The sequence below is a fragment of the Botryllus schlosseri genome, chromosome 11 (genome assembly GCF_051294905.1).
Source record: "Botryllus schlosseri isolate E-star chromosome 11, Bs_hap1, whole genome shotgun sequence".
Classification (NCBI taxonomy): Eukaryota; Metazoa; Chordata; class Ascidiacea; order Stolidobranchia; family Styelidae; genus Botryllus; species Botryllus schlosseri.
The window spans coordinates 7,354,700-7,379,675 of NC_137246.1; the positions used below are offsets into that span (position 1 = coordinate 7,354,700).

A 24,976-nucleotide genomic window follows, 5' to 3' on the forward strand; every position below is an offset into this window, starting at 1 on the left:
TTCCGAAGTCATGATTATCCCACTACATTGTCACCAAGCGGAAAATACCAAACTATCATTTATGAGATGAATAACACGCATTATATTCTTTGTGGTGGCATAAACGGTACATGTCTAAACTTTGACGTATTACATTATTCTATGACGTCATAATGGGTGATACTCGATTACTCGACTCGACTCGAAGCATATTACGTGATTCAGAATCGAATCACTCAGGTACTCGATTTTGCCCAGCCCTACGGCCGATAGTCGACATTGCTCGGCTCGAGTTGACTTGTTTATATTCTAATACATCTTTTTCCTTAGGTTAACCACTAATGAACTTTCTTATAGTTGAAAAATCGCTTTTTATCAACTTTGCTGCAGTACTTAGGCTCGATGCGTTAGATGTGCTCCCGATTCTCAACGCTCTCATTCTGGGTATTCCATATTTCAATGAACTCGTCATTGAACAATGAACAATGAACATTTTGCAACTATGATATCACGCCGCGCGCAATAGGCCTGCTGATACAAACGTTAAAATATGCAGGTATGAACAACTGTACTTGATATTTTCTTTCGAATAATTCGAAATACGTAAGTCTTGTTTACCATGCTTAATGTATATACCCCATACAAACTGAGTGTGACCACCACGAAGTCACATTGTCACGTCGGAATACCCTATTGTGACGTCCTTTAGACAATTAAAATCGCGTACACCCCTTGCCCCACCACCCGATATTATCACGAGCCGCCACTGTGCATATGAACAGGTCGTGTGAGTGCATGTGCATCACGGTGTTGTCACATTCGATATCGATTCTCAGGTACAAATTTCTCGACAACGTCCGTCCCAGTAAGCTAGATTCTTGGCATTGGCCATTGTTGGTAATGTCCATCTCGGTATTAGTATGGAACCGCTTGTAGAGGCCTGTGTTCTCAGATGGGATAGCTAGCCACTAATAGTCGGAGTCCTTTATATAATTATGCTCGAGTAGAAATTTACGAACCATGCTGTAACAGGCAAAGTAGAGGTTGGAATATGAATGAAGTGAATTTCATGATTGAAATATAGAGACTGAACAATCTCTATAATTGAAAGATGCGAGATGACTGCGGCGCAGATGTAATTTACTGTTGGCTACATCGCCCATTCGTAAAGGTGATGCGAATCCATCCAAACGGTTATCCAACAACGAAAAACGGGACAGTGGAACGGAGATGGGCGAAGTAGTACTGATTACAATTGCAATCGTAAAAGGGATGCAACCACAAAACTAGTTTCTACTTCTCAAAACACATAGTGCTAAAAACTAAGTATGTTTGCCCACAAAATAGTTGTAGTAGAAGTCGTCATAACCAATTGAGTAAGTAGGCAACAACTACTTAAGTACTTCGTTATAACGTCTGTACGTTGCCCATATCTGTAGGTGAAGCACACGTCACTTGAGACTTGTAACCCCAAAATGAACCCTACCTTTAACCCACGTGTCCACGCACAATCCATGCCCCTTGTTACTTTTTGTTGTGTGATATTGATATGTAAGGTCTACAGACGAACAAAGATTCTCTCTACAAATAAAATGTAAAATATAGTAGTTTGGGTAAAATACTTGAAATGGAAGGGGCCTAAAATATATTTATTTGCGAAAGTAGTGCATGTTGAAGCAACTTTAAATAGTAAAAGTACTGACCAGCTAACTATAAAGCGCTTTGGCCCAGTGGCCGTTTCCTTTGGGGGGTGGAGCGGGGGACGATGCCCTGCAATACAGGGTTCAAATTCCACGCAGCATCGAACGCGATTTGTGCACTGCAAAAAAGTGAATGAATGCCGAACAGCTATCGGTTAGTGCGCACTGTCAATTCATCTGTCATGTCGAATCCTATTGGAAGTGGATCATGTGCTAGTTGCGGTGCGGTGCGGAAAGTCATGAAAAGATGCCGAAACTGCAGAAACATATTATACTGGTAAGATTAAATCAATGCTTCGTAGCTGCCATATCAGCTTGTCAAGACATGATATTCATATCTACAGCTCTAAAGAATGCCAAATTAAAAATTGGCCGACACACCGGGAGAAGTGTTCACTCAGGGAATCAGAAAACACGGACAAGGTTACGACTACGGGATTCATAAGGAATTACACACCAAACAAGAAGACGGAGTTTATTGAAACGAAAGTGACAGTGAAATGTAATCATAAGAAACACATCATCAACTTGATAAACGTCGAGGCCTCGCAAGGATCCGAGATAATGCGGCAATTGTCGGAGCAGTTGCATATTCCCGTGAATGCAATGAAAGTTATAGGAAAGGGAAAGATGATGGATAAGGATAATATCGCAGACATGCTGATGAACCGGAAGTGTAGAACATTTCAGGTAAGATTTTCTCATTACTGTGTTACTTGTGTGATAGTAATCAACGAGTCATGCTCTAACTCAGTGGTTCCCAACCTGTGTACCGTGGCCCTCTTTTCAGGGAGGGGGCATGAAAACATCTATCATCTTTTAAAATTTGGGCATTCACTATCCCTCCTAAATGAAGGAAGTATGATGAAAACTGTATCGTAAGCTTGCCTTTAATTATCTACATTACAAATGAGTGAGCTAGGCATGGTCTGTAATGTTCGACAGTTCTGAATAATGAGTCAATGAAGCCAGAAAAGCTGAAGGTTGAAAAAATATCCGACCTATTTATTTTTCAAAATTTTCAAAGGGAGCCACAGTGTAATGAAGGTTAGGAACCCCTGCTTTAAGTTGCGAATATGGTCACTCCATGTGCCATGGTTCATTTCCCAGGAGGGCCATGATGGAAGACCTCCTTTAGATTATAGTCTTTCTTTTATAGTTTATCGTATTGATTTTGAAAACCAATTGGGGATATTTCTTGGATTTGATAATCCACCCTTTTATGGACATATTTATCCCGTGTGGTATTGATCCATATGGCGAATCGAGGGGGCCGTCTTCACTTACTGTATTGATTTATGTTGATATCATATAGACGCACACCACTGTACTTGTGTGCTGAATGGTGTTTTTCACAATGTTTTTTGCTGGCTATACATTGAAGTCTCTTCTCATTACAGGCATTTGGCGAGGAAGCAGAAAACGAAGATGGATTAGACACTGGCGATATCGAAGCAATCATGGAAAGGTTGAACGTTAGCCGGAATGCAGCGATCAAGTCTTTGCGTGCATGCAATGGCGATTTAATTGATGCGATTCTAGATCTTGGAAATAAGCTATAGGGACAGAATATATTTGATTTTCAAAGTACCCTATGTTTCATTTGCATTATGTTGCCTGTTTATGGCTGTGTAGATTTGGATGCAAGTTTCGAAAATGTCTGTGTGATTCCCCACTATTTTGCGTGTACTGTATTTCTACATTTTTTTCGTATGAATATTTTGAGACCATTGTTTCTGTATTGAACCAGTAGGCCACTGTGTTAAATTGTGGTACCGTGTATGATATATATATTTGCAGATTTTATAGTACTGTAAATACGTTGCAACTATCGTATAACTAGTGGATTTTATTGATGGAAGGATTTTTATTACAAACAATATTTACAGTGTCATCTAGTCATTTGTTTGACGTCTATATTGAAATTTCATCATATAATAATTGACCAATATAACGATTCAATTTTAAGTATCTACTAATATTGGACAGAGGGCTATGATCTACTGTACTGTGATGTATAGCCTGCATAGGCCTATATATATTCTATATGCTTTTGTAATCTTTATACCTCACATCTCCGTTTGCTTTGTTTTTAGTTTGAACCGTATATTTTAACTAAAATACTTGATGGCATCAGCTGACACCACTGTTTCTGGGAAGTTCTGCGAAGGATTTGCTTGGGGTGTTGCGACCTCTGCATATCAAATCGAAGGTTTCCTTTTTGCATGTTGTCAATCAAATTCTTGGCGCTTGCTTAATATATTGGTGTCGTGATTCAGGAAAATGGGACGCTGACGGCAAAGGGAAGAGTATCTGGGACGACTTTACTCACACTCCTAATCATGTTGAGGACAGTTCGAATGGCGACGTGGCATGCGACTCTTATTCCAAAGTGGAAGAGGATGTAAAGATGCTGAAAGAGCTGAAAGTGTCGCATTATCGATTTTCTTTGTCGTGGCCACGGATTATGCCTACCGGGAAGGCAGATAACATCAACAAGGCGGGCGTGGATTACTACAACAGATTGATTGATGCTCTTCTGAAGAATGGTATTCAGCCGATGGTCACTTTGTATCACTGGGATCTTCCGTCTGCGTAAGTTACTTTGTTTATTAGAATATTGTACTCTGCTGATACTTGACTGATATAGTCTGTATCTAAGTATCTATCATTGGCATTATTCTACATGGTACCTGTAAAGTAATCGTGGCTAAACGAGTAGGTCAATTAACTTGAATGAGGACGGAATTATTCTAGGGAACAATCCATGACTCTTGTGCAGTAGTTATTGTTTCACACCGACACTGGTGTAACAACTCAATGTTTGCGGCCCGAAGCTATTTTCTATTGTTCATGTAGCTGCGCTGTCCTGCAGCGTCATAAGTCCAACTTTATCGCATATCTTCTCAAAAGTAAATTTGGTGTACAAGTATTGTAGCTGTGACTCAGTGACTGGTGTAACATAACCAGAAATTATTAGACCAGAATTAATTTTTAGTTGTGGAAATTGCTAATTGAACTCAATTCGATGCTGTAGGCCTAATATTCTCCTTTGAGTGCCATTATTTCCATGTCAAAGCTTCAATTGATTATATACACTCATGCTGGTGTTGAGAACTAACCGTACTTTGCAGTGTATGTCAAAATTGATGTTAGCAGGTGATCAAACTCGTTTGACTACCAGAGAGGGAATTATGTGCTATTAATCCGTTTCATAGACTATTCTCATAGGATCAAATATTTGACAAGTCCACGCTATATTGGCTTGCCATCGGTAAATCACAGTTTGTTTCATTATGAAATTATTACTTGCTGCATCACAGGCCAGTGAAATGAGTTTTGTGGTATGTGTTTTGAGGCCAATAACTCTTCATCAAGTCTTTCGACTGCGCATTATTCATCTACATATACACATCATGATATATAATGCCTTAATTTTTTACATTTACATATGTTATACTGCATGCTACATAAGCTGCGTGTAATAGTTCCACGATCAATTCAAAGTTGATGTATTGTGATGTTCTCTAGGATAGAAGAGTCGGGCGGTTGGCTCAGTGAAGAAATCCCAGAGCTTTTTGCTGATTACGCGGATTATTGTTTTGGCGAATTCGGCGACAGGGTTAAACTATGGATCACTATAAACGAGCCTCAGATTGTGGCTTATTTGGGCTATTGTGTGGGACTTCATGCACCGGGAACGCAAGGTATTATGTTATTTTCTGTCTATTCATGAGGAAGTCTCGCGTGATTTTCTTTTGCTGGAGAGCGGTACTTATTATCCTTGATCTGCACTGGTCTAGATGTCTAAAATCCATTAAAAGTAGACTATTGTTGTAAGTCAAGGGTCGGCAACCTACGGCCCGCGGGCCGGATCCGGCCCGCCAAGAGAAATCGTCCGGCCCGCGACATAATAATTAGTTATCACAAGAATACAGCGCGCCGTTTCACAATGCTTTTCAATCTGCAGTGCCGCACTGCTTGGAAAGAATGCGGTATTCCTATGATAAAAGTTTCCTACATCGTATTAGTCTATTGTGACGCCATAAAACGAAGGTTGTTGAAGCAGGTCAGTAGGAGATGAAGATTGTCTGTATAGAGTAGAATAGATCAGTGCTTATCAATCGGGTGTATATCGCAACCGAAAGTGTGCCATACTTTTTAACGGGTTTACCGATGGTGTGTGACAATAAAGGTGTCCTTCCTCTGCTTCAAAATCACTTGGAACATCTCAAACGCAATGACAAAATCTCAAACTTAAACTGTTTAATTGCAGATAACTAGCCTCCGTAGGTTAGTTATCCATAGTTTAATTCCCAAAAGGCATTGTGCGCCAAGACAACAAACCTGAAGTGTTTTGGCCACAATGATTAAAACTGTTAATATGATTTTGTCTCACAACCTGAATCACCAACATTGTTACGCCAAATATTACTAGAAGCATAGAATCAATATGGCGATGTAATGTATATCTGCCATAATCGCGCATCAAGTCGAGCAGCTATATGCTTGCACGAGTTCATCAACTGAGAAATGTAATAGCAACTTTCCTCGATAATACAAATATCGCCGACTCATAATCTTACAATCGAAAATGGCTATCTAATCTTGCTCTCCTGGTTCATTTAACGCAGTGGTTCTTAACCTTGCCCCCAGCGCCCCCCAGGGGGCGCTGGCAATCTTGAAGGGGGCGGAAACGCTCAGGGGGCGATATGGGGGGCGCTGGGCTCAGGGGGGCGGTATGGGGGGCGCTGGAGAAAAATGGCTTCGCAGTAGATGATGTGGTGATAGGACATATCCTTAATGAGTATTCAGAGCAAATTAACACCGAAAACTTCGTTACATATAGCCGTCAAAATACATATAGGTTTAATTGTCCATGGGCGCCTAAATGACTGACACCGAATGTTCCTGTCTTGGCAATCTGAACCCCAGAAGACGAATTCCATCTGGCAGGGAAAAATTATATGTCAGTGAAGAAATACCAATCTGAAATCGTGTGCGTCTTTTAGTTTAGTACGATTGGGCGACAGGGATATTCCTGTTGGGCGATATCCCGTTGAGCGATTCTATATTTTTTGATATCGCAGACAGGGGGTCACGAAATAACATCATGCAACGAAGTCATACCAACGGGTTCGCCCGCCCGAATATGTTTAATTATTAGTAACGGGCCCTACAGTTTCCAAGAAACCTCACAATGTTCGCATCAAGTTTTGATGAGTCTGCGCACACTCAACAACTCACTGCGCTGACCCTTGGACAACAGTGCGTAACGACTAAAAAATGGTAAAAACTCCGGATTTGTTGTGCGCAACGTAGATTTTCTGAGCGCAGAGACCGTGTCAGCACTGCGCACGTGCGCAGCTTAGAGGGAACATTGCACCTCACTCAGCTCTACCGGTAAATGTGTTTACGTGAGCAGAGAGAGGATAAAAATTGATCTCAATTTCAGAGGTGGTCAAAGTAGTCAAGAAAGCTACTCAAGTAGAAGTAGAAGTAGCGACGATAAAATCTACTCAAGTACGAGTAGAAGTACTTATTCCATAAACAACCTAAAACTACTTGAAGTAGAAGTAGAATTGACTGACTTTAAAAGTACTCAAGTAAGTAAGTAGTTGTGAATACGATCCTAACTCGTTCACATGGATTGCAAAAAGGTGCAAATTGAGCTATGCGAGAGGTGACGCGCTTGATTCATATTGATGCATACCAGCAGGTATCCAATTTTCGATAGCATAAGGACAAACATTCGTCCACATCATGGGATGAAAATGATAGTATTGATAATCCTCTGTTTACTCAAATAGCACGTTTTAGAAAATATCATGGTATTGCGCACTCCCCCATATTTTAAGGCCTGTAGTTTAGCCGAAGAGCAATACGGAGATGGTGTGTTGGATACGGTGTAAACACATGTGCGATTAGTAAACGTTAATAAAAAATTTGGTGGACCGTAAAAATGCTATATTGTGTAGCTTTATTTCGGGAAATCGAAGGCATTACTACACTTGCTTTTATACTTCAACATGTACGTCATCCAGACAAAAGAACTGATATTAATTAGAAATCAAATATATGGTACTGAGAATTGAAAGTGAAATATAAATCTAAAAACGGAACATGTATTTAATGTCTTTAGTCCAGAAAGTTTCGAAGGTTGGTACGCTAAAACAGCTCTAAAACTACAGAAAAGTCAGAGTCCACTTTTCCAGATTAGGACACGCCATCGACAGCTAGATTACGATATGATAAGTAAATGCTAAATTGCGAAACATCAGTTTCAAACATTATGATAAGCTATACCTACTGTGATGAACTATTTGATATGGCGAAGGGTGACAATGCAGTGTGAACGGAACCACGCCAACCCGCCACCTAAATTATATTCACCCATACTTTCGTGAAATCATACTGGATTCTCCGCATTCACTGCGCGCGAAACGCGACCAAAATTCTAGGCTTATTACTCGACTTTTATGAAAATTAAATGTCGATACTCCGTGAAAACAGCCCCGAAAATTCTCAGGCTATCTTCCTGATTGGAGGATTGAACTACTTCTACTTGACAAACTGAATATAGCGAAAAGTAAGTAAGTAAATCACAAAATATTATGAAGTAGAAGTAGAAGTAGTGAAATTCAGATCTACTTGATTAAGTACCAGAAGTAGAGGAAAACTACTTGAGTACTTCGAAAAAGTAGAAGTACTTCGTTACTGACCACCTCTGCTCAATTTACATGCAATTCCCGATGATATTGACCAATTCAATCATTAATTAGTGAAAGTTTTCGCACTTCGCGCGAATAGGCGAGAATAGCTGCCTCAGTAAATGGACACCCAATGTAGATACCTAATAGGCTATCAGCAAATAGCGGACAGCCTAATGGGGGTCTGGTAGTGAAGTCCCCCGGAAGTTTGGTTTATCACCCAATTGGGGCCCAGGACCAACGCTTTTTGTTGGGGGGGGGGCTGACGAAGTGTTGTTACGGCCCTGGTAACGAATAATTGTACCTGCGGGCACGCCCGAATATGTTTAATTATTAATTACGCGCCCTTTATTTTCCTATACAACAGCTCACTCAGAGCTACTGGTAAAATCTGATTACGTGGGCTGAGAGGATAAAAAGTTTATAGCGACTTATATATGTAATTACCTCCTATTCATTCATGCATTATGGAAAATTTTGGTACCTAGGACGACCAGGCCACACAAACTTTGCTGACCATCAAAATCACGATATGGGGTTCGTGGGGGCGAAGCCCTCAGAAGTTCGGTTTATCACGCTATGAGTGCGCAAGGCAATCGTTTTTAGGGGGTTAACGAAGTGCTGTTACGGCCCTCCCTCCTACTCATTGTCTTTATTACATTCCTTACAATATGAAGTTGGGGGAGGGGGGGGGGCGCTGGAGCACGATAATTTTTGAAAGGGGGCGCTGGAAGAAAAAAGGTTAAGAACCACTGATTTAACGTCACATCTGAACAAATTGAATTTGCAACTTTGGGGGGAAAACAACTAAATATACATGACATGTTGAGGCGCATTCGAAACAAATATGCCTATCGGGGAATTTCAACAGTACAAAGAAAATTATGCTCACTTTGCTATACTGGAGGAGAGAAAACCTAGTACCAACGCTATATTTGTAACTGTGATAGGAAATTTAATTACTGAATATTCACTCGCTTTACCGACATTCCTTCTATACAAAATAAATTCTGAATATTCAGCACTCATTTAATGTGGACGCCAATAGCATTGCCTGAAAATTTCAAATAGGCGTTTTTGAAATGCAATGCAGTTGGATTGAATGACAAATTGCATACAAAGAGCATATCGCTACATGGTTTTGATAAAGAGTATGTTCTTGAAATTTATCTTTATCCCAGCTTGTTCAACAATGCAAAAGACATTGCATCGATATTTGGAAACACGTACGCATGTGAGCAATAGTTTTGAACAGTAACATTCACGATGAGTAAGCTAAGATCACGTATTTCAGAAACCCATTTGGAATATGGTCTGATTCTTGCTTCCTGACTTGTTATCAGAAGTTGAAAACCTTCCAAAAAGCAAGTTGCGCCAATTGTCACATTTATTATGCGTTGTTGAAGTGTAATATAATATATCGAAGTAAGCGTAAAATATAGTACTAAGAAAAATTCCGGCCCGCCAAAAAGTTGCACACTCGAAATTTGGCCCGTGACTGACAAAAGGTTGCCGACCCCTGTTGTAAGTAATCATTATTTCATGGGAATTTGTCAAAGATACACTTATAGAGCTTATCAACATTGATATATAATTGTACTTAGATATACCTTTTACTTTGAACAGGTCATAATTATCTGAAGTGGTCTGTTTGGTTTTATTCTTACTAAAACATTTGCCTATACACTCGAATTAGATTAGGCATGGATAAGTTGAGTTGAACGATGCTTTATCTAGTATATCTCAGCATGAAACCATTGTCACTTCATTTATGAAATCTTCAATTTTGGATACCTATTCCGAGAATTGATTTCCACTTCATGTTTTATATTTCGCATTACGCAAGTCGAGAGGGTCAGTAATAAATACGTAGCAAATTGCATTTTATATCAAGTATATAGTATAGTAGTATTTATAGTAGGGGTCTTCAAAAATGACCTATTTTCTCGAATCGTACTGGCTACTTGATAAAATTGTTAGGTTACCTAATTTAAGCCTACACACTAAATTTGGTTCAATTCCAACCAGTGGAAGCGGAGTTATTGCCGTCAAAAATATGGATTTGAATACGGTGGGCACCACTTCAATAAATAATTAAAGAATTGGTCACCGTAAATACTATTTTATTCAAATCCAAATTTTTTGACGGCAATAACTCCGCTTCCACTGGTTGGAATTGAACCAAATTTGGTGAACATCTTCTCTATAGACAACCTAACACTTTCATGGGGTGAACAGAAAATTTTCAAATTTTTTGTTGTTCAATTTTATATAATAAATAGAAACTTTCTTCTGTAGTTATGCGGTTACTGGTTGGAATTGAACCAAATTTGGTGTGTTGGCTTAAATTAGGTAACCTAACAATCTCATCAAGTACCCACTACGATTTGAGAAAAAAAGTCATGTTTGAAGACCCCTAATATATAGTACCGTATATATAGTATATAAGCTCACACAAGTCAACATCTCTAGATATAGTTTGTATTTAATTGCTACTTGAATATTGATGATGTGATTAGAATAAAATTTCTTTCCTGTTGAAATGTATTGAGACTATGCATTGGTTATTGTCTATTGACCCGTTCCTCCTCGGTATAGATCCTCTCACCAAACCGTACCTTGTGTCACGGCATCTGATCCTGTCTCACGCCAAATCGTATCGTGTTTACGACTCGAAGTATCGCGCCGCTCAAAAGGGTAAAGTTTCTCTGTCCATCAATTCCGACTGGGCCCATCCGGCAGGAGATGGGAAGGATCCCAAGGACGCTCACGCTGCTGAATTGTACATGCAGGTAATGCGTTTGCCATACTGTGTTGTTTCACGATGCTCTTTTTAAATGATATAGAGCCGTGTTTCTCAAACTTTTTCCGACTCGCCCCCTTGACGATGATAGTGTAAAATTTCACACCGCCTTAGCATCATCAAAAATATTAAAAAGAGCAACCCTAACGCATTGTTTGATGGCATGTAAGGTGTTATTACTGTTGAGACACTCATGGAATTCGGATTATATACAGCAATAATTATAAGGTTAATTGCGAGAAGCGCGTAAACAATTTCCTGTTGAATATTGTGTTACACATAATCATGTGCAATGGTAGCTTAGCGATTTTGGTGCCTAATCCCTTCTATTACCCCACTTGAGTTTAGCTCAAACTTACCTGACCATAAGCTAAGTCAAGAACCAATGACACAGCTACACGCATTCACCAGTTACACTTCATCCAAGGACATGGTCTGATTAGTGAAAGGTTAGGCAGCAGATAGCATCTAACAACAGTGTGTGGATGGTTCGACTCAAATTATGACATTTAGAATCGAAACGATAACTACGAGATTATCGCCAATGTTGAAACTGGAAGTTTCAGCACAAATTAAACTCATTCCGAGTTCGAGAAACATTCTCTCGGGCGGATTCGTGCCTCCCCTCCACGCCCCCCCTCCCAGTTTGGGAACCAGCGATATAGAGTTTCATAAGGCTACAATTCTGACCTATTACTGGTTTTTGTGCCAATAAAGCGTAGTAGCGTGGAGATTGTTTTGCAATTTAGTACTGTGAGACAACTTTCAGAGTATGAATTTCATTTGTCCTGACCAAAATCTGACTATAATTTATTATTATAAAATGATAAGAATCAATTTTCAGGCTATCGATAAATATAAGGTTCGTGTCATTGGTTTTTCTATTAAAAGCCGTACCACTTTTTAATATTAAAAATGTTGTTATTCTTGTTGAACTAATTTCCCGCTACTCTGGCAACGTTTCTGTACAACAACTCTCAAGGTATCATATTTAAGCCGAAAGTGGCTTGTGGTCGACCATTATGTGGCTTGCAAGTACAATTCTGGCATTCTGTGCATGTAATATTCCGGTTAAACGTACCAAACTGCTTAAGAACTCCGTAAAAAGAGAAGTACTTTGTTACTGACTACCTCTTATATTGTGAGAATACATAAATGTGGCCCGCCGAGTAAAAGTTTGCCCAGCCCCGGCCTGTATTATTGCATTTGAGCAGTGTTGGGATCACAAGTCGTCTCGAGTCATTGCGCATTTTGACTCGAGTCATGTCATGTCAATCTATTTTTGAAAGTGACTCGAGTCAAGTCAAGTTACTCGATTTTTGGAGGTGACTCGAGTCAAGTCAAAATTAAGTCAAGTTATCTTTTCGAAGTATGAAGCACGGTTAAGTCGTTGCATTTTGCTAGCTGTTTGAAATACAGATTGATTCGCTATTTATTCTGAATCCAGGAACAAATATACAGTTAAAATACATGCAGAGCAAAGTAAAAAGCCCACACATATGTAGAACTGATAAACTATGCGAGTTTCAACCTATATCTCGCTGCAAAGCAACGGTGTAATTTAGGAGGTCAGTTTCGACTCTTGTATGGTGCTTCCTTCCCTTACTGCTAAAGAAACGGGACTACATTGATACATTCTGCAACACAATAGTCACAGTCTATCCAGCATCGAAAAACACAAGCACTAGATTGCAATGGCGTTGATTTTTCAGTTCACAAACGGATGGTTCTCGGACCCAATCTTCTTAAGCGGCGATTATCCTCCGTTGATGAAAGAGGCGATTGCGAAGAAAAGCAAAGAGCTCGGATCTGAGACGAGCAGATTGCCTGTTTTTAGCGAGGAGGAAAAGAAAATGATCAAAGGTAATGATCGGAACGTGGATGTTCTTGAAGTGTCACACTGTCAGTGTTGTATGTATTAATAGCACCTCAAATGGATACTTTCGTGTGAAAGTTTTTGTATATGGGTAGCACTTGGGATTTCCATCTGGATCCCAATTTGAGAATTGCAATGAAGGTTTTTCCTTCGTAATTTTGATATTGCTATCTTGCTGTTTTTATACAACCTAGTTGAAATCTCTTACTCGAATATCGTGGTCTGCTTAGTTGCATGCTGCTTACTGCTTGTTAGAGATTTTATTTGTAGTGCAGTGGTAATTTTTGAAATTATTTATTTTCTAGGTTCTTACGACTTTTATGGCTTGAACTACTACACCACCAGGTTGATATGCGATCCAGCAAGCAATGAAAAAGCCACGCGAATGCACCCGGATTTGGATGCGGGCTCGGCTACCGATCCTACCTGGGAGAGGGCAGGTGGGAACAGCGATAGAATTGTTTTACCTGCTAGTCTGTGGGGTTTGCAAGCAAGGGTTGTGTACAGAAACGGCAGGATACCAAAGACACTGGCTTAAGATGATGCGAAAAATTTTCCGTAACGTAATCCCGAACTGAAAATGGTATTTGGCAGTTATGTCACCAAGATTCTTATTAAGTAAGACCGTTGCCTATGTAACTTTCCTGTTTGACATAATTCCTCTGCTTCTGTGACCCGGTACCTGCATGGTTTTATGTACCGAAACAAACATTAGCATTCTTTTTTATTCTTGGGCTGATTTTTTTACATAAAAAACGTAAGATTTTGACCTAAAAGATGAAAATTTTGACATTTATTGACCTTGAAAATATACGTTTTAACCAAATTTTGACCTCACGTACGTAAATTGGGTGTTTTCACACAAAATGTTAGAATTGTGCTACTTATCTTCATTTCTGGTTGGAACTGTCCGTCCTTACGAAGTAGTTGGCCTGAAAAAAACTTTTTTGCCTTAAAAACTGACAAATTTACACATGAAAAAAATTTATTTTAACGAAATCTGAACCTATGAAGAATTCCGGTAGTTGCATCACGCATTATGGTAGAAATAATTAAAATTTGATGTAATACACCAAAAGATACTTTCCCACATTCTCGGGTAGAAAGTGTCTTTCCATAGTAAGTAGCTTGCCAAGAATGGAGAAAGAACGTTCAACAGCAACGTTTGTTGGCGGACAACACGGAAGTTGTGCATACACTGCTGGTGACACACCGTGTTGCTTCATTCTGACAAAGTTGTCTACAGCTGCACCACAACTTTGCATCATGTGCTTCCTGATATAAGAATCAATGCCTACGAAGTCTTGCTTTAGTTGGGATATTGCGGTACGTTGAGAATAACACCATGTCAACCCATTTGTTTCATTTGACCATTCATGATTGACAATGAGCAGACAATGGGCCGTCTACAACGGTAGGCCTATAAAGTAGGCTACAAGTTGTGAAATCAAAATGATAAATTCACCGACAGTGCAAACATCTACGATACAAACGCAATGCAGGAATTTCCTGTTTTCCTGTGCTCATTTGGTCGCAAGCTCGGTAAGTGAATGTGTGTTTGACAGTGTCAGGTTATATAAAGCTAACATAACCATTCTGGTATAGTGTAATAACCTACTGCTTGATGTTAGTAGCAACAGAGGACTCAAATTGTGCATTGTCTTAGTATCCTTGCCAGCCGGATGTACTGGTGATCAATTGTGTGCAGTCGCTATAAAATCAGAGTAAACCTACCGCTTGTTTTCTGATTTCCTGTACCCAACACTCTGTGCATTGTTTGCTTACTCGGTGATAGCCATTTCCTGCCTTGTTTGTAGGTTCTCCGTGGTTGTACATTGTACCGTGGGGCCTGCGAAGGTTACTAAAGTACGTTTCCGATCGGTATGGCAAACCGACCATCATGATTACTGAGAATGGATGTTCGACAAAGCATCCCGTTGGCGCCAAGGAAGAAGAGACACTGCAAATAGAAGATGCCCAAAGGCAAAACTATGTCAAGTCTCACATACAGGAAGTGCTGAAAGGTACTTGACTATCTTGAGTTGGGCATACTGTTTGCGTTGAATATTTCGGCGTTTGTTAGCTTTTCTGTTATATTGCTCCCACATTAATTTATTGGTCGTAATACCTCTCAAACATTGTACGTTATTGAGTGGTTTTACTGTAAAGGGCTGTGTCAATTTGTCCTGACTTGATGACACAAAGTGATGGTGTCCTACATCAATGTAGAGTTTGGTTTGATAACTATCGTGAGTTATCTTTAGACATCACATGCATTGTTATGTGGCATCAATACTAAACGAATGTGCTGCATTGCACTGCATTGGTGTATTACAGCATTACATCTCGCCCCGAATTCCGTAGAACTTTTAACTGGAGTGCTTTATGTCTCCGGATGTAAATGTTCAATGTAGGCTACATTCCTCGTTCCCTCACATGCTAAGCCTTAGAAATTACGATAGGGCACCGCTAGCGCACAATGGGATTGACTGGTACTTTTCAAACCACTTCGTACATGTTAATGTTATCATGCCCCGATAGTCCCGAAATTCATGGCGCAAAATGTTCTCTCAATGCAAGCGGTAACTTGAAGTCCAATTCACCAAAATTCTGCCATATCTGAATTGGTGCGTCTGTTCAGTCAGTGATTTTTATCCTAATTCTTGCCATTGTTTGATCTCCTGACTGTATATTATCACCCCTATTACATTAAACTTTTCTACTGTTAGGATGGGATATCTTTGGAAATGGATATGCGATTCGATTAGATCCCTGGTGGGGTTTCAAATTGTCGCGCCCCTGAGCCCAATCAGAATGATGGCTTGGTTACCTTTGAAGTGCCATGTATAGGCAGCGGAAGAGTGCTTGCTGAATTCAGTGGGAATCAGTAGTGAAGTTTTTTCAGTTTTGTGTAGTAATCAGGTGGATTTTGTCTGCTTCGACTACTATCCAATAGTAGGTATGTTTTAGGCCAGTGCTCTTCAATCTTTTTTGGACGGGGACACCGATTTTCTCAAAACTTGTACATCGTTGTCCAAATATACACCGAATCTGTACTATTAGCGGTAATCCTAATCGGAATACGGATGAGCAAAGCCACAAGGTATAGGAAATTCTAAATGCTATTGCCAAATACTAATCGGTGCTCGAGATTACTGCACCACAATCTAATATGTCAACCTAGCTTACCGAAACATGACACTTCATTTTCATTGCTTGTCCTTTGTGTTATCTTCTGTTACTTATCACTCAGTGTGTAAACCTCTTATTTAAATTATGTGATGCGGTCTGGTACACCACATCAAATTGGTACGCCCTTTAAAATTTATGGTTCACCTTGGGGTGTGTGGTACACCTGGTTGACTACTTTCACTTCTAGCCCATCATTAAGGACTACCGTAGTCCCAATTTCTTTCAGTACTTTTCATGGCTTTTGATTTCTACTTCTATTAGTAGAGTAATCGAGTAGAAGTCTGCACCATCGGTTTGACGACAATGACGAATCTGACTGTGTCCTCAAAAGCTAAGTCATCATTTATAGATCTCTCCTGCAAGCCAGTGGCGCTGAGTATCAGGGTTGTAACCAAGTCAAAAGGTTCCGAGTTAGAAGTCAATCTCACTTTTATAGTTTTGACTCGAGTCAAGTCGAGTCATCTTCAATTCACCACCGAGTCAAGTCCGAGTTCAAGTCAGTGCGAAGAGGGTCGAGTCCGAGTCATAGCACTGTGACTCGAGTCCGAGTCCAAGTCATTGTGTTCACTGTTCAGTTTTGAGTTTAATACGGCTCAACCCACTTTTCTCAACTCTGCTCGAGTGATGTAGATGGCTTGCATTCATAATATCATAATGTTCCTCAGTTTCTGGCCCTATTTTCCAACTGTCAGGACTGATAGCCGAAATACCAATAATGCGGTGACTTTACTCTGATTCTTTGAAATCACACTGAAATGTCTGTCTTGGCTGTCCTGGTTTCTAGTCATATGACTCGGTAAGAGTCATGCACAATGACTCGAGTACAAGCTGAGTCAATACCAACATTGATTCGAGTCAAGTCATTTCAAGCATTCGAAAAAATGACTCAAGTCGAGGCACCAAAAATTCGTGACTCGAGTCATTACAACCCTGCTGAGTATAAAAATGCATGGTTACAGCATTGACTTTGTTCCTGGGGGCTCAGGGCTCAATCCACAGTTGGCTAAATTGCTTCAAGACTGGAACTTACATACTTAGCAATAATTGTTACAGATCACGTAAGTTCTACATGGATATGGATATAATTTATGTCTCTGCTTCTTTACAGCATATCGTGATGATAAAGTGGACGTACAGGGTTACTTTTTGTGGTCGCTGATGGATAACTTCGAGTGGAGCGCTGGCTACACGGAGAGATTCGGGCTGTATCACGTGGATTTCCAAACTGGCACTCGAACGCCAAGGAAGTCGGCCGAATGCTACAGGGAAATAGTGCAAAAAAATGGCTTTTGAGTGATTCGTTCTTGTATATCAATTGACGCTGTCAAATTCTACAAGACTATATGGTGTGCCTTAAGTAATGTAGTTTGTTTTCTGTAATGTAGCCAGCATATGCATGCACATTGCACAAGTTTGGTATGCTTACCGGTGTGTTTTTTGTATTGATTTATCAGTCGTAATAGTATCGCATAGCCAGATAAAACTTCGTAATGAGTTAACATTGCGCCAGTCACCATAGAAAAGACTGTTTTGATAGCAATGCACTTACACTGGCAGTGTGGACCACACTTGGACTGTGCCTTTGCCTAATCAGTATATAATATTGGTACAATTTTGGACGTTTTTGTTTTGGATACTTTTACAAATTTGTCGTGTACTTGTGGAGTTCAACATACTATTAGATTGCTACTGTTTTGTACGATTTTAATTGTTGGTACTACAAAACCAATGCGTTTCGGCAACAGAAACGAATCTAGTTGCGCCGAGTCGATTAACTGCACTTGAATCGCCGCTGTTCCTTCGTTTTAATTTTGTCATATGGGACTACACTGATTGTCCGTGCAATAGTGTGTTGGTAAATTTTTAGAGCCGATGCCTAATTCTTGCAAACACGTTTTATTTGTGATTTCAGCAGAATATATGCAGAAAACGGATAAATGCTTTTTATCATTGAAATGTGAGTGTCATTAGCCGAAACGAAGGAGCTACAGACGATAATGCAGGTCTTGGATGACGTGCATTGGGGCGAGATCTAATGTATTGGCCTACCTATAGCCTGGGCTGTAACTTCCGCACCCAAACCCCCCATTAAAGGGCCTACGATCGACTGGGGCATTGTGTTATCGGTTTATATTTGTATTCAATCAATCGTCGTGTTTTCCCAATTCCATTTCAAGAAAATAGGTGTTGCTACTTGCTAGAATAAAACCCCTGTGATCCGTGCCCCGTGGTATACAAGGCAATCGGAAAAATGGTGCGGCCCGCGAACGATTTGAGGGTTTGAATCCGACCCGCGACGCAATTTGAGTTTGATACCCTTGATATAGAGCAGGGGTGGGCAATTATTTTCCTCCGCGGGCCAATTCAGAAGTAAAAAATACGCTGGCGGTCCGAGTGAAAAACTTTAGCTATATTCTCCAGCGTGTTTTAATTTCATTTCTAAATTAGGCTACATCGTTATTAATGCTGCCCAGTGAATGCGTTGATCTTAGGTAATAAAAGAGTGACGGTTATTTAAGAAAAATGTCTATTCGCCGTCATGATTCGAAACAATGTTAACATAATACAATTCAAACTCTCTTTAAGGCCCTATCCACGTTCTTCTATTAAGACTCTAAACCGTGGTTCTGACACTTTTTTCAGGCACGCTTCCTTTTATGATGGTGATTGTGAGAATTTTCCCGCCCCTTATAATGATATCACAAAATATTAAAAAGTGCAACCAGAATGCAGGCAATCCCAAAGGATAGTTGATTGGCATGGAAGGTTATGGCTGTTGATGAGAGAATTCTGAACTATAAAAGTCGGACAAACATCAGAGCAAAAAAGTATAAGCTTGGAGCGCGAAAAAAAACCATTGAACTGCGGCTTCGCACTCCCCTTCAGATGCTTTCACGCCCCCCATTTCTAGAATCACTGCACTGAAATGCATATATGCGATAGTATACAAAGCTTTTTGTCTTGGTCGCTGGCTTCCGATCAGTGTGCTCTGTGCAGTTTAAATAGCCTTGATGTTGAGCGAAGCTTGCAGTTTTTCTGAAATTCGCCTTCCCTTTACCGAGCATTTCGTGTTTTTGTCATAAGACTCACATTAATTAAAATCCGTAACCTCGGCGACATCCCCGACAAAAACTGAAAGGACGGAGTTTCCCCTGACTCCATTATACACATATTTAGTGCTCTAAACCTTCTTTGAGTTTCAGTTTTAGGCTTTTTTTTTACATCCCCATTCATCCTTTTGAGGTAATATATATGATGAGTGATATTGTAATCGCGAGCACCGATTGAATTGTCTCACGAATTAACGGTTTGGAAACGTACCACCTAGCAATTTGAAACACACACCATATAATGCGAAGTGCGAAAATAGCAACAAAGAAGGGTTGAAATCAACTATATGGAAAGAGTGATTTCTTGTGACTTTAATTGCTACTTATCCTTTGCCACATTGCCTTTATTTTGATTCCGGAATACGCATGCGAGGTACGTAGACAGTAGGGATAGTGTGAACCTCTGAAAGGTTCAGGTTCGTGTGAACGCGAACCTTTTTGAAAGGTTCTGTGTGAACGCGAACGTGAACCTCGTGACGTCACGTGACGTCATATTGCTAATTGCAACCCTATCTTTCAATGAAGTGATAGCCTATATTAATGTACATGATACCTAGCGACGACTCGGGCCACAATGCTGAAGTATATTTTGGCGTTTTAAACGTCGCTAAATGTATCAACCGAGGCAATCAAACGATATAATACTCCCATAAAATCAATATCATCCGTCGCCTTGCCAATAATTTCGTAGAGGAGTTGCCAGGGAATTGACCAGACCAGGCAATGTATTCGGTGTATGAGTATTGCTTCATTGATATTTGGCATAGTGTAAAACGGGTTTTTATACGTGCTACCGATATTAGGCTACCCCAAAAGTTATACAGCTGTAGCCAACATCTCAATCGCACGGATTTGGTCTTAATGATACAGTAAACATATGAAGTGAAGATAGACCCCGTACGCTAGCTAGATTTGTTGCATCAAAAAACGATATCAATCTCATTGATTGGTTAAATAAGCATCATTCGCTCTCAACATGTTATGTATGTCGCTCGTGATGTTGTGTGATTGCGGGTCAGCTCACAGCAGAGAGTCACTAAATATTCACAAACGGAAACTTGGATATTTCGAGCAAAATTTTTGTAACGAAGCAAGTAAAATCTTTGAGATTGTCAAAGTGCATGCTCGTTTTGAGTTGTTTTTTTTATGCTGCCGGCGTCATTAATAGAGTGGCCCGCAGTTGAAATGCAGTAAATCCGAACCAAAGGTGTCATTATGAAGTGAAAATTGTAATAGATGAAAAAGGTTCACAGTGCAGAACCTACCAAGGTTCTGTTGTGAACGCGAACCTCCAAATTCTCGAGGTTCACACACAGAACGCGAACGTGAACCTCGCGCTCACACCATCCCTAGTAGACAGCGTAATCGTGGCATATTAATGAACAGTAGGGCTCTTCAAAAATGACTTTTTTTCTCAAATCGTACTGGCTACTTGATAAAATCGTTAGGTTACCTAATTTAAGCCTACACACCAAATTTGGTTAAATTCCAACCAGTAGCCGAATTGCTACAGGAGAAGAAAGTTTCTATTTATTATTTATTAGGCTATATATCGGCATTGTTCGAATAATCGGAGAGTCGCAACGGGTCATTGTTTTGGCCATTGTGTTGCGGTTATCCGATTGTTCTGAACAATGCCGATATTTCAGACTTGGAGGGCGGATTCTAGGTGGATCAGTGCCTGATCATATTTTAATTGATATTTTTTGGAAATGGTGCAACAGTAGCTTTCGATCAAGACCAGATTCAGTAATTTCTGCACTCGGGAAGATAGCTTTTGGATCGCCAGAAATCCTACACTCCTACAGTCGCTTAAGCAAAACAATTCTCCACTCCAGCCTCAGCGAAGCGGAACGAAGCTGCAAAATCGGTCGTTGCCGTTCCATGTTTAATTTCTATAACTATACCAAGTACCAATAATATTCGTCAAATTCATTTAAAAAATTTGAAAATTTTTCGCGCCTGGCGCGTACATTAGGGCTCTTCAAAAATGACTTTTTTTCTCAAATCGTACTGGCTACTTGATAAAATTGGTAGGTTACCTAATTTAAGCCTACAAGCAAAATATGGTTCAATTCCAGCCAGTAACCGCTTTGCTACAGGAGAAGTAAGTTTCTATTTATTATATTAAAATAAATAATAAAAAATTTAAAAATTTTCTGTTCACCCCATGAAAGTGTTAGGCTGTCAACTTTTATTTATTGCATCGCACGGAAAAGAAGCTTATTGCTACAATTGCAATAATAATATTAAGTATGCAACACAATATCGTTTTGTATGCAAAAAACTGATATTTACAATATTATAACATGTATAACAAGTTTCAACATAAATTCGTTGACGCACTAAATGCAAGATTTGCCCACGGTTTTTTTTTTCTTTTTTTTTTTTTAGGAAGCTGCCCGTTCGATATTGACAGGGTCTTGCGAGTTGGGTTTCGGAATAGCGGAAAGTCTTCGTGTTTGTAGCATCCGCTCGTATGACAGGTTGAAATGGAAAACTAGGGCCGCAAGAGGGCAGTGTTGTTCAAGCCTAGCGCGCGCGCCCGCTCTTTGATTTCGCTCAGAATTTCTCCCGTTTTCTCGTCTTCCTCGATCTGGGGTCTCCTTTCAATTCTTCTTAGCATTGAATTTTGGATCCATTTTGTGTCAATTTCCGGTCTGTTCTTGATTTTTCTGTTTCTTGCTTGCCAAATGGTCTGTTTGAAAATGGAGATCAATTTAATTAGCGAATTGATGTTACTTCTCTTGGTGGGTTCATTCAGCTTCATTAGTATGATGCTTCCAAGATCGGCATTCTGCTTCCGTTCGTTGGTGGTTTCTTCCCAAAGGTCTAGAAAGAGACGTATTACTGTTTGGGTGGCTTTGCATTTGGTAAAGAGGTGCACGTGAGTTTCTGTGTGAATTTCGCAAAAAGCGCAATGCTTACACGTACGTTTGTAGAAGCGAGAAAACTTTCATCATCGGGATGTACGATGTACTCAACCCTAATGAATTCATATCTTGGTAAATTTGGGGTACCGAGCTTATCGAACGCCTTGAAATCTTAATTAATGATTGCACCATGTGTTGATTGATCACAGAGAAGCAGACATGGCGACGCCTGGATGACTATGGTGTTCTCAAATCCACATTGTCTTCGTCAATATGGGCGAGAAATGGCTTTGAAATGGCATTGCTGTCGTTACAATACATTCATTATATGCGATTTATTCCTTGTATATGAGGACAAATGGGCGAATAATGTATCGATTCAGCTATCCGGCCCGCCAAGTATCTAATTTTCCTACATCCGGCCCGCCCCCGCCGACTGGAGAAGCTGCCCGCGCCTGTTCTAAATAGAATCAAAGTGATGGTCATGACATTTCTTGTTTTATTTGTATTTCCTTAATAAAATATAATTTCTTTTGCGGTAACTATATACCCGACGCCTTGCACACTGCACAGCGTTGTACTGACGTAAATTTTTTTTAAACGTGGTGGTCAAACTGTTGTGTGGCCCATTTTATCTCGATGTTGAATTCATACGGCCCGCGACCCGCTTTGAATTTGCGACCCTTGCATTGCGGTGACATAACCTAGACCTGCTTAACTCAACCGTCTGTCGTAAGGTTTATTTACGTGTCCGTATCCTAAATCCAAGCACTTACTTTTGAATAGCGGAAATTAATTTTTAGAGTGATAGTTCACCGACAGTGAAAATTCTACGATACAAATGAATGTAAACTCTGACTCAGTAAACAATTTTGACAATTTTTCGACATAACGCTGCAATTTTGACAGAACTTTGACTTATTTTGACATGTCAAAAATCGCCCTACTTACCTAAGCAAAAAATGGCAAGCATTGCTCCGGATACTATCAAGCCTAGGATTACACCTGTTGAAAATTTATCGTCATTTAACAAAATGCAACCAGAATGCTAGCAATCCCAACGGATAGTTTGATGACATGGAGGGTTATATGACTGTTGATGGGAGAATGCTGCATGTGTCGGTAGGCGAGGTCGAGATGTCAGATTGCGGTCCGGTTATCTTGATTCAGTAGAAATTGCTTGTATTGCAATTTGCATGTGGATGGACAGGACATGCTCAACGAATGTCGGATAACAGGCGAGATAATCATGGCGATTTACAAAACGCATTTTGAACAGCTTCTTGGAGGTGCAGAACTTCAATATACAATTGAATAGTATATTCATATTGAAATGAACCCGAATATTTTCGGCTGACACTCGTCAGGGGTAATCGTCAGCAACTAGTAGAGAATTCAAAAGAACATCGTGTATCAACAATCGTTGATGCTGGTGACGTCATATTTTGTGCTACGATTGTTGATATACGATGTTTTTGTTAAATTCTCTACTAGTTACTGACGATTACCCCTGACGAGTGTCAGCCGAAAATATTCGGGTTCATTTCAATATGAATATATTATTCAAAACGCATTTTATGTTCCCGACTTGTCAACAGAACGCTGTTTTCCGTAAGAGCTGCTGTTGCCAATCCTTAATGTGTATTGTGTAGTCACTTTTGATGAGGATGGTAATCGCATTTTTGATGAAGTTGCAGGGCACGACGCTGCTACTGACAGCCTCGTGAACAATTGCGTGTGCTTGGTTTTCGTCCTTTACCGAAAAAGAAATGTGCGAGCCTTGGTTAACAACCCGCCTAGAGGGAGCGTTGTTCTCTTGAAAGGGATAATATTGCGCACAAAGTCAACTGTTTTGGTGGATCTGGGAACGAAGTTGATAAGCCATTTGTTATGACTATAGTGAAGTTGATGATGCAGGGTCTGCCGATGACTCACAAATCGCACGCGTTTCAGAATGAGTGTTTTCCGAATTGCCAATGATCCAAACAAGACTGGCTCTGGCTGAAGCCGTCTCAGCTGAGGTATGGCTTGTGGCATCGTCCGCCACATTGGACATGATAACTTACGGAAAATGGCGAATAACATTATGGTGAACGGTTTGGAATTAAATGGTCCGTTGAAGTTTGATTTTTGTGAACCTTGTGTAATTGGGTTGTCTACGAAGTTGCCTTTTCCAAACGTTCAGAGCGATGGGCAACGCGTGTACTGGAGTTGATCCGCCACCAGGGCCATAACAGCCGCACCCCAAACCCCCAATTATGGGGGGGTGCAAGCTCAAGAGGACCCAAATTATTTCCTATTTCAACATAAAATAGAGAGCATTTCAGATCGATTTGAACAGCTTGAAATATTTCTTCGCGACTCCGGATGCATTCGCAATTATGATAAAACAGTGTATTTCTGATATAGCTTGGGGTCATCGAGATGCCTTAGTTCACGTGCGAGCTGCCTACGGTAGCGTGACTAATGAAATGCCCTAAATTCTCGAATTCACCACATCTATCGGTAAACCTGGTCACGTGGGCTCAGGGAGAATAACGATTGATAGTAATATCTTCAATTACCAATATTATTAGTCTACACATATCATATGTCTCCCTCTATGAGTTAGGATGACTCATTTGACAGTGTTCTGCTTTCTCGTGTAGCCTACTTTCGAGTTAATGTATTTGATACTCGGCTATAATTGGTTTTAATGTGGTTCTTCTCGAGGTAGTACGATACTTCGCTCTC

The 24,976-nt window shown here is 40.1% G+C and overlaps 2 protein-coding genes and 1 pseudogene across 3 annotated transcripts in view; 2 read left to right on the forward strand and 1 right to left on the reverse strand.

Moving 5' to 3' along the window:
- LOC145450005 (peptidyl-prolyl cis-trans isomerase pseudogene) overlaps positions 1–24,976 on the reverse strand; it is a 430,289-nt pseudogene that overhangs the window by 13,363 nt on the left and 391,950 nt on the right. The gene's annotated exons all lie outside the window — the stretch shown is intronic.
- On the forward strand, positions 1,512–3,775 carry LOC145450004 (uncharacterized). Its single transcript, XM_080328459.1, has 3 exons — positions 1,512–1,956; positions 2,024–2,369; positions 3,080–3,775. Exons 1-3 carry the CDS (start codon positions 1,817–1,819, stop codon positions 3,239–3,241), a joined length of 648 nt encoding a protein of 215 aa, XP_080184585.1. The 5' UTR covers positions 1,512–1,816; the 3' UTR covers positions 3,242–3,775.
- Positions 3,751–18,198, forward strand: LOC145449998 (cytosolic beta-glucosidase-like). The gene is made up of 8 exons (XM_080328443.1): positions 3,751–3,891; positions 3,959–4,274; positions 5,211–5,386; positions 10,988–11,181; positions 12,905–13,055; positions 13,374–13,508; positions 14,886–15,092; positions 17,369–18,198. Exons 1-8 carry the CDS (start codon positions 3,807–3,809, stop codon positions 17,551–17,553), a joined length of 1,449 nt encoding a protein of 482 aa, XP_080184569.1. The 5' UTR covers positions 3,751–3,806; the 3' UTR covers positions 17,554–18,198.

Bases quoted from the DNA above. Each gene is read 5' to 3' on its own strand.
- LOC145449998 (XM_080328443.1), top strand. From the start codon at position 3,807: ATGGCATCAGCTGACACCACTGTTTCTGGGAAGTTCTGCGAAGGATTT. The intron at 4,275-5,210 runs GTAAGTTACTTT...GATGTTCTCTAG, and splicing joins CACTGGGATCTTCCGTCTGC to GATAGAAGAGTCGGGCGGTT. The intron at 5,387-10,987 runs GTATTATGTTAT...TCCTCGGTATAG, and splicing joins TCATGCACCGGGAACGCAAG to ATCCTCTCACCAAACCGTAC.
- LOC145450004 (XM_080328459.1), top strand. From the start codon at position 1,817: ATGCCGAACAGCTATCGGTTAGTGCGCACTGTCAATTCATCTGTCATG. The intron at 1,957-2,023 runs GTAAGATTAAAT...TCATATCTACAG, and splicing joins TGCAGAAACATATTATACTG to CTCTAAAGAATGCCAAATTA. The intron at 2,370-3,079 runs GTAAGATTTTCT...TTCTCATTACAG, and splicing joins GGAAGTGTAGAACATTTCAG to GCATTTGGCGAGGAAGCAGA.